At 41.0% G+C, this 10,311-nt stretch overlaps 1 protein-coding gene across 1 annotated transcript; it reads left to right on the top strand.

The window, feature by feature from the left end:
- Positions 1–1,147: 1,147 nt before the first annotated feature.
- LOC103651237 (pentatricopeptide repeat-containing protein At5g50280, chloroplastic) lies at positions 1,148–5,867 on the top strand. Its single transcript, XM_008676855.2, has 2 exons — positions 1,148–2,538; positions 4,329–5,867. Exons 1-2 carry the CDS (start codon positions 1,667–1,669, stop codon positions 5,641–5,643), a joined length of 2,187 nt encoding a protein of 728 aa, XP_008675077.1. The 5' UTR covers positions 1,148–1,666; the 3' UTR covers positions 5,644–5,867.
- Positions 5,868–10,311: the final 4,444 nt, after the last annotated feature.

Here is a 10,311-nt window from a genome sequence, read left to right as displayed (position 1 = left end):
ATGAAGTTATGGGCTATGGTTTATATAGAAGAGTTGAAGCCCATGAAATGGTGAACAAATCTCATTTAGTAAGTTTGGCTTGGTGCTGCATGAAAAGTGGAGTAAAATGTGATTGAACTTTCGCTGTCACGCGTGTGGTGTGCAGTTTCAAGTTCAGTTTGGTGCCGAGTGCAGTTTCATAATCTGAACTGTGATTCAGTTTTGCTGATTTTTTAGAAGCCGCATATTCCTCTCAGTTTTGGACCCTTCTAATTCTTAATTCTTAGAACTTTTGGTGGATCGCCATTACATCAAACTTGGAGATTTATTGTGGAGGAATACTTCTTATGAAGAAGGATCTCCCTATTCTTATTTCGAATTGGGAGAAAACTTTGTTCCAAGTCGAGCTGTTAGGCAAGTGGTGAACTGAACATTGCTTAGGTGACTGAAACTGGTTCAGTCTTTGAGTGAAGAAAGGATCTCCACGCCTGTTGTGTTTCACTTGTGTCAATTCGAGTTGTAGTTTGGGTAGAGGGTTCAAAAGGTGATAAATGGGGAAAGGTTCCAGCTGATTCAAATATCTGAGGAAAGGGGACTCGATGGTTATCTACAGCTGGTGACCACTGTGTTTGTTTGCCTCTGGTTGAGCGCCATCGGCTAGGTTCACTGCTTTACTATGCTATTGAGGATGCATGGTGTTTATGTCTTGAAGCCACGTACCCTGGTTCGAGCAGCTACTGGCACCTCCCTGTGGCCATGTATTTATCGCCGCACCGCTGATTCTCCGTCTCACTGTGGCCAGGCAAGCAAGGTCATGTTTCACGTTGTCGCTTCCACGTTTCGGTTCTCCTATAGGGTACTGTCGTACTGATGCTTATCGGCTCGGCCGTTTCATCTTTACTGCTATAGAACTTCCGGAACATCGCGGCGCCGCCGGCGAACACCGCCTGCCTGGATTAGCTTCACCGTCGCGGTCATATCCTGATCACGTTTGGGAGTCGTTCTACTTTGTGATGAGTCCCTGATACAAACAACAAACTTGTTGTCTTCTTATTTACTTTATAATTTTTATCAAATATGAATGTATAAGTAGTTGGTAAGAGTTTTGATTGTTTGCTATTGTACCTTTTGCTAGGGTTATATATGTGAGTTTTTACTGGCGTTATATACGAGTTTGGGATAGCAAAGGATGGCAAAATAGCCCCAGTCTGTCATTCCCTCTCCACGCCACACGCACGGCTCCATCCTTCTATCTGCGCTCGCGCCGCCCGGGAGCTCGCCGTCGTCACCTCGTCGGGGCGCCCTCGTCCAGTCCGGCTCTCCCTTCGTCGCTCCGCGGCTCTGCCGGCGTCTGGGGCCCCGGTCTCCGGGCTTTGGTGGCGCCCCCCACCGGCCCACCCCAGCGGGCAGCGGCAACTGCCACTCTGCGGCTCTGCTAGGGGCAGGGAGGAGCAGTGGCGACTCTGCTAGGGACAGGGAGGAGCAGTGGCGGGCAGCGTCCTTCCTTTTGTTTGGCCCGGGGCTTCGGAATTACCTGGATCCGCCACTGCATCTAAGTCCTCCTCCGCACACTCTCCACCGATCCTCGACGCGCGCGTGAGCAACACCACCGTGGTATCGGCGACCACGAGCGGCGCCTTTTGGATTCGCCCGTGACTTGCTCCCACCGTGTTTGCCACTCGCCAGGATGACGCTGTTGTTGGCCCAACAGCTACTTTCCTTCTCCTTCGCCTTTCCACCTCTCCGCGCCCTCCACCTTGGCAGCCCCCTTAAAGCCTATCCGTCCTCCAAATGCTTCGTCTACTCTCATTGCCCTTCCCAATTCCAAACCTGGTGGCCTCGAAGTCGCCCAGCCGCCCATCCTGCGCATAGTTTCTTTGAAGAACAAGAAAGCGAAGGCAGCGACTATGGGGATGAGGCGGTGGGCTGCTTGGGCGAACCTGCCACACACGGCACCTGGGAGGATACGGATGACGAGGGCAGCTGGTTGGGCCCGACTCGATGCGGCGCCTCGGAGGATGAAGACGAGGACTGTGGTGAGGAGGTGGGCCACTGGGACCCGCCTGTCAGCCGCTTTCGACCGCAGCGCGAGGAACCATACCAAGCAGAAGAGGACGACGATGAAGAATGCGAGTGGTTGGACCCGACCTCCTTTTTGCGATGCCAAGAAGTGGTAAGCGGTGTTTGCAGCACCACGGCAGCCATGGACGAAATCCTAGCCTTTGCGAGGTGCTCAGCTGCGGCGGGGGAACAAGGATTCGCCGAGTTCATGGCCGGATACAGCCACGGGAACCTCAGCGAGGAGGAGTGCATTGAATTAATGTGGAGGATGTCCAACGAGGGGCTTGCGTTGGGCTGTGCACACCTGTTCCAGTGGCTGCGGGAGAAGCAGCCGGTGCCAGTATCATCAATGGTATGGTTGATGGCTTTTGTTTCGCTTGGGCGTTGTGACATGGCTGATGTGGTCTTGGAGATTGTGGCAAGGTTACCCTTGGAAAGGGATTTCCGTGAGGTAGTTCTTTATAATGCCGCGATATCTGCTGTTGCCTACTGTAGGAGGTGAGCATTGTCTTGTTTGGTATCAGAGACTGAGTGCAACATTTAGTGGGCTTCTCATCGTGAATACCACTGTGTGCTGGAAATTGATAGTTTCATATTCTTGGCACATGTTCTGTGGATTAGATAATCTCTTGGATGAAGATTTGTGTGTCTCCACACTCTACAGATGTCTTGTGTCCTTTTAATTAGTTCATATTATCAGATTGAGTGAATGAGGTTCTAGTTAGACAACTGCGGCCAACTTTCTGAAATGTCTTGGAAGTCAAGGATGAATTTGTGTATTAAGTTGAAAATTTGAGAGGAAGAGAAGTTTACATGTGAAAATTTTGGGGAGAAATAATTTTTATGCCTGAGCCTAATAGATGAAGCTCCATTCCCTCTGTCTCTCTATGATATAAAGATGCTCTGCTATCCTGCCTCTGTGAGAAAAAAGAATAGATTAAGCTCCAAATGTTAAGATTGTCAAAGTTTGATCTGACAAAGCATATACAAGACAAAATATTAGTACAACAACTAAGAGGCATATGCCTGTGTTTTCAAGTCGTCTGACTAATAGCGATTAGTCGCGATTAGTCGGGCTAGTCAGTTTAGGGTGGCTGATTTAGGGAAGCCGACCCGGTCAGAACACCTGATCGCCCTGGTCGTCCGACTAGTCGACGACTAGGGACGATTAGTCACTAGATCAGGTGCTTCTGAGCGACCAAGGTCTGAAGGCTGTAAAATTTTTCAGTTGGATGAATATCTTCTTTAGGTCACTGGTAGTGTGGTAGTAAGTGTTTCTTTGTTGTTTTGAACACATGCATTACTTTAGGGTCATTAGGGAGCTACTGTCTTCAGTTGGATGAACAAATATCTTCTCTTAAATGAGTATTGCAGAATTCATGTCATGTATACCATTTATATATATAGTTCTATACTATGTTATATACTCTATACTATTGTTATATACTACTCCCTCCGTTCTTTTTTATTTGTCGCAGTTTAGTTCAAAAATGAACTAGCGGGCGATAAATATTCGAGAACGGAGGTAGTATGTTATATACTCTATACATATATGGTCTTATATACCATATATACTCTATACCTATCTCCTGGATGAACAAGACGACTAGTAGACGACCAGAGGTCGATTAGTTGACCTAGTCGTCGACTAATCGAGATTAATCGCCTGGTCAGACCCCTAGGTCGACCAGCAGGTCGCTCGACCAGAAAACATAGCATATGCTTGATTTGAAGTTAAGAACTGGACCTTGACAATTCTTCACTATCCCTTATAAGAGGAAAGAATGTCGACGCTAGAGCGTCCTAGTGTCCTTTTGCCCTCACTGTGTGTAAGACCCAAAACTGTCTTCCAAAGTTCCACTTGCTTGTCAAGTCCACTAAAGAAGAGCAATATTTTAGGTGTTCTTGGGCTGTTTTTACTGTAAGAATCTAAAATTTCTAAAACTTTGTGTTAGTGACTGCTGGTGAATTCGTGTGATCGTGTGTCCATTGGTTGTCTTTGAAAAACATGTTAATGAAGTTCAGATGGGTGTTATTAACTAATTATCAGATTACGTTAATTCAATGTATCACTATTTCCATTTGTTTAGTATCACTGGAGATAGCAAACTGTTAGCAGAAACATAGTTTAGTGGCTAGTTTATAATGACGCAAGGGCTCTTCAGATGAAGTAGGTGACATAATTTTTACCTAATGATGAATAGGAGTTGTACAAAACGTGCCACAATTATCCTTTGTACTTGTGATTTAATATTCATTATGATGAACCTGTTTCTACCTTTCTTCAGATATGATGGTGCTTGGGAAATTTTTGAGCTAATGGAGAAGAACAATGTTCAACCTGATCACGGAACATCCGCTATCATGCTTAATATTATGAAGAAGAGTAAGGTATCTGCCAAGGATGCATGGGAGTTTTTCAAACGTATGAACAGAAAAGGAGTCAACTGGAGCTTTGATGTTGGTGCAGCTTTAATCAATATCTTTTGTTCTGATGGGCTAAAAAAAGAAGCTCTAATCATCCAGTCAGAAATGGAGAAGAGAGGTATTGCATCAAACACAAGCATATATGAAACACTGATGAAGGCATACTGTAAATCCAACCAAATTGAAGAAGCTGAGGGGCTCTTTGTTGAGATGAAAGAAAAAAGTTTGCAAGCAACAACTACAACTTACAATATCCTTATGGATGCTTACAGTAGACGATTGCAGACAGAAGTAGTTGAATCCTTACTTCTCGAGATGCAAGATTTAGGTATAAGACCGAGTGCTAGATCATACAATTGTCTCATAAGCGCCTATGGGCGCCAGAAGAAAATGAGTGGAAAGGCTGAAAATGCTTTCTTGAGGATGAAGAGGGATGGTATTAAGCCATTATCTTCTTCATATAATGCACTACTTTTTGCATATGCAGCTAATGGATTGCATGAAAAAGCTCATGCCATATACATGGATATGAAAAGAGAAGGACTTAAACCTACCTTAGAAACATATACAGCTTTACTTGACACTCTTAGGAGAGCAGGTGACACAGAGAAGCTAATGGAGACATGGAAAACTATGGTTGATGAAAAGTTTGGTGGAACACGAGTCATATTCCATATGGTAATTGATTGTTTAGCAAAACATGGGCTGTATCTTCAGGTTAGGGATGTTATATATGAGTTTGGAAAGATGGGCTTAAAGCCTACTGTCATGACATATAATATTTTGATGAATGCTTATGGAAGAGGTGGACAACATTACAAATTGCCCCAACTCCTGAAAGAGATGACAGCCCTGGAACTCAAACCAGACTCCATTACATATTGTACAATGATATATGCATATGCCCGTGTCCGTGACTTCTCGAGGGCCTTCTATTACCACAAGCAGATGGTTCGAAATGGGCAAATACCTGATCCTAGGTCATATAAAAAGTTGTTGAATACTTTGGATGTGAAGGCTGCAAGAAAGAATATAAAGGATAAGAGTGCCATACAAGGAATAATTAAGGGCAAGTCTGGCTTAAAACCTAGGAAGGAAAAGAAAGATGAGTTTTGGAAGAACAGAAAAAAACAGTCTATGCTGAACCATGGACACCAGAGAAAAGAATTTTTGTGAAGTTTATCTTATGTGTACATTAAATTGTGTTCAAGATTTACATCCTGTTTCATGGTCCCCTGGATTTTCACTGTTGAAACGTTCAAGATTGAGACTAAAGGGTTATATACATATGTTTTAGTTTTCTGTTCTCAGTAGCCTCAATCTACTTTAATGTTTTGCCTTTCAACATGATCAACTCTAAAAACTCAAATAAATGAACTTCATCTGTTTGTTATTCTTTATTATTTTTTCTCCTGTGTTCTCTCCCGGCAAGTATGGTTCGACATCCTCAGGATTTTTGGCCTGCAGCACCTCTCCCCCCAGTGCAACAGTTCCTTTGATGAATGGTGGGAAGGAACAAACAAGGAGATTGCTGGATCAATGCACAAAAGACTCAATTCCATAATCATTTTGGGAGCTTGGGCCATTTGGAAACACCGCAATCGCTGTGTTTTCAGTGGTATTAATCCTAACATAACTGAGGTCTTCTGTCCGGTCAAGGATGAGATTAACCTTTGGACTTTTGCTGGAGCCCGTTGTGTGTCTAACATCCTGGCGCTCCAACAGTCCAATGAGCGATTTCCTTTGGGTCCAGTTGGTCAAGGGTCTAGTTTTTTTTCTATGGAATCTGATCAAGTCTTGTTGGGTCGTGTGGTGTTGTCTGAGGTTTTATTAGACCCCTTCATACGTATTCAGGTATGGTGTGGTCGTGTATTCAGGTATGGTGTGGTCGTGTGTAGTTGTATGAGGTTTTCTTTAGACCTTTTTTTATTCTTCTTCTTAATATAATGATGTGTAGCTCTTCTGTATATTCGAGAAAAAATATTCTTTATCTTTGTCATTAAAAGTGTAGACTTTTTAACATGAAGTTTGGTTATTTCTTACCATGATTTTTTCGTGATACACTTGAAAAGTAATATCAATGTAATCTTATTAAAATATTACATCCCCGTTTGGAACAAAGGAAAATTTCCTGAATCCTGCGTTTTTTCTGTGTTTTTGAACTAAATCCTGCGAAATTTCTATATCATTTTTGTGAAATTCCTACGTTCCAAAGGAGCCCTAACTAATGAATGATACCTACTTGAATAGATGGGTCTTGTAATCACCTTTTGTTGCTGTTAAGGATCTTTTTTTATTACTGACTAGAAATTTCAGTGTTTCCTTGCATTTATGTTTTAGGAGATATAAAGTGTTTCTTATTTGGTCTCAAAGTTGTAAAGAAGAGATATTGCTCATAAGTTTCCACATCACATTTCATCACTCTTAAGTTTGTGACAACTGTCAAACACCAAAACTTAATTTTGCCTTTTTCTTGATAAATTATCTTTGATATAGAAACATAGTCATGCGAACTTTGTACATGCAACTAAACCGAGATGGATTTTGGTTTAAGTCAGCTTGAAATTTTGAGTGGAGGTTTTAATTTACACCAGACTCTTTATGGTGTTTAATTTGACTGAGACACCTTTGCAAGGAATTAATTTGTATATAGCTAATGGGAAATCAAATTCTATTAGGCCCGTTTGTTTGCTTGGAATTGAATTCCATTCTAATAATCATAATTTAGACACAAACTAATTAAGTTATTATATTTGTATATGCAATTTATTTGTATATTATCCTAAATCATATTATAGAGATAGTTATACACTACACTTGTGTTATAAAGAAGCAAATAGAAGAGTGTGCTATAAGTTGTACATTATAAAAGTAGCAAGTAAATCTATAGAATCAATTTTCATCTCTCACCCCATGAATTTGAGATATGCTTATATGTAAATGTTGGAAAGTTATGGAATGTCACATTCTAATAATCAATTAGTTAGATTCTAATTCCTCAAAATCAAGGGAAACAAACGGACCCTTATCTTCTTTTGTTGAACCAATTTAGCACCACCTCCTTCGCTCTATTTGTGATCTTAGCATGTTTTCCGTCGTGTTGTTGTTACTGTAGTTATTGTAGTTGCAGGACCTAAGGTGTTGTTTGGTTTATGAAATGTAACATAAATGGTAATGGTAATGATTCACAATGATAATAAGTTTGAATAGGCCGGTATCTATTTTTACTGTAATATCTGATTACGTTGGACTTAAACAAATATGGTTTAAAGTTATGAGTTACCCATCACGTTACAATTATGTGAACCAAACAACACCTAAAATAAAAAAGCCAGCCAAACATGCCAGGGTTCATAAAGCAAGGTGCCGAGTTATGGTAAGAGAATCCCCAATTATCAGAGCATGGGGAGACAGTCTTGTTCTTTTCTTGCATTGAATTATTTAAGGTATCTCTTCTATAAACAGTGGCAAATTCTTAATAAACTTCTCACCTAGCATGCAACTCCTGTCTCTATGGTCCAAATTAGCCTATGCATTTCCAAAGCTCTGCATCTAGTATGAATAGCTTAAGGGTGTGTTTAGTTTGAGGTCAAAGTAGGATGAGACGGGGCGATACCGTCCCCTCAATTTTTTGGATCACGCCGCCACCAAAAAATCACTCAGTGTTTACCTTGCCTCCACTTGACTCTCTTGCAAACACTACAGAAAATGTGGCCGCCCTCTTCCCTCCATCCTTATACATTCAACCAAACACATTATAAGTTGCTAGTAGAGTTTTACAATAGGGATAGTGGGTTACTCAACTTACAAGAGTTAAACTAAATTTTGCATCATGTTGTGCAACTGGCCAACCGCACTATCCAACTTCCCGCTAATTTCTCCACACTTTCTTGCTTCATGCAAAAAAACAGTGCTTTCCCAATGAACTTGAGCACTGTGTGAATCGGGAATGTTGATACTGAATCTACAGCAGCTAAGATTGTTAAGCATGAGGAAAAACCAATGGGAGCTTTCAAGGCATAGCAAAGTCCGCAACCCTGATGGGCGATTGTTGGACTGCCACTGATTGGAGGGTGTAGAATGCTACTACTTGGTGTTACCGCCACTGGTTGTGGCTTGACACATTTCCCTGTGCCGCCTGTGGGGGAGTCGTTAGCTGATGCGTCTGTGTATGTGAGATAGTAGAGAACCGTGTACTCAAGGGTGTCAAGCTCATGTCTATGTACTTGAACTACCATTCATTAATGCATCTATTACACTCTAAAAAGTATTTTCTGACTGTTGCAATTGATATTGTTTGATTGTTCATTTAGTACTAGGTATATGCCCGTGCGTTGCAACGGGATACACTTATATACACATAAGTCATTGTTTAGTGATGCTATTAAAAATTAACTCAACAATCATAACAAATATCAAAGTTTGTACACCTTAAAAAGTATTTTCTGACTATTGCAATTGATATTGTTTGATTGTTCATCTAGTACTAGGTATATGTCCGTGCGTTGCAATGGGAGACACTTATATAGGCACAAGTCATTGTTTAGTGATGCTATTAAAAATTAACTCAACAATCATAACAAATATCAAAGCTTGCTATTTCGAACAATCAAAATTTGGCTCAATGTCACTATTAATCGAAATAAGCAAATCGTAAGTTGATAATATATGATGTGATGATGCACCATGGCTCCATAGAATAATTTTGCATTGGAGGGTGAAAATTATAAAAAAGAAGATCCTAATAGTGAGTTGTGACCATCAAAATTATTTTAGCTCACAAATGAGAAGCATGGATGGAGTCCAGTAATTTTCATTCTTATTTCTCGTACAACTCGATTAAACAGGAAGTGATTCGGAACTCTGGAAGTTCTACCCCCGCTCGCGGGACTCTTGTTTAATGGTCCTCCTTGCCATAATTGTAGATGATCTCGATCTACAAGGCACAATTGCCATTAGTATAACATTTTGGTACATAATCTTACTACTCGAAGATAGTTCAACAATGCTAAACAAGATGATGTAGCCATAAATTTATTCATTGAGTTTCAAAACAGAAGCAAGTTGTTAACATCAATTTATCCCTACTCCCTACTGAAGTTTGAGAAGCACATCAATACTGAACTTCGTCGCTAATGCCAGGTATATTTGAACATAATTTATAAGTTTTCAATGAAAAATAATGAAAACAAATGGCATTCCAAGTTTTACTTGAGAACATCAATACCAAGTCAACAATGACAGCTAGGTTATGAGGATCGTCATCTGGTATTCCCTACTCAACTTTTCCCACTAGATCAGCTCCAACATCATCAGTTTTGGTGTATATTACACCACCCAACTAAGCAAAAAAGGCAACAAAAGAGGCACCAAAACCATATCCCACAAGGAGAAGAGGCACTACACAAAAACCATATGAATCAATAGCATAATATTATTCCTTTCACTTAACAAAATGGTATTGCAATCTTCAACTACAAAATATAAGTGCATAATTCGTGGACAAGTTGGGTTTTAATCTAGTGTGTTTTCAGGTGTACTTTGTACAAGAAACTTACAGTCAGTAACCTTCATTGACCCAGGTGAATCCACTCCAATCTAAACATAAAATGTTGAGTACAGTATTGACATGCTAAGTATAACCATGCAAACAACTACAATGGAAGCACAGCCACCAATCTGTTTTGAGGAAACGAACATGATTTGAAATTCTATTGTATAAGGGCAAACGCCAAGTGCATCCAGGAACAAAAATCCAAACATGCAATGCTTCAGTTGCAGAGCGTCGAGCAGCACTTGAAACTCGTACATACGCACGTGCACAGACACCCACATTCCAACAAA

This window comes from Zea mays, chromosome 3 (assembly GCF_902167145.1).
Source record: "Zea mays cultivar B73 chromosome 3, Zm-B73-REFERENCE-NAM-5.0, whole genome shotgun sequence".
Taxonomy (NCBI): Eukaryota; Viridiplantae; Streptophyta; class Magnoliopsida; order Poales; family Poaceae; genus Zea; species Zea mays.
This window is presented reverse-complemented; position numbering and strand designations above follow the sequence as displayed.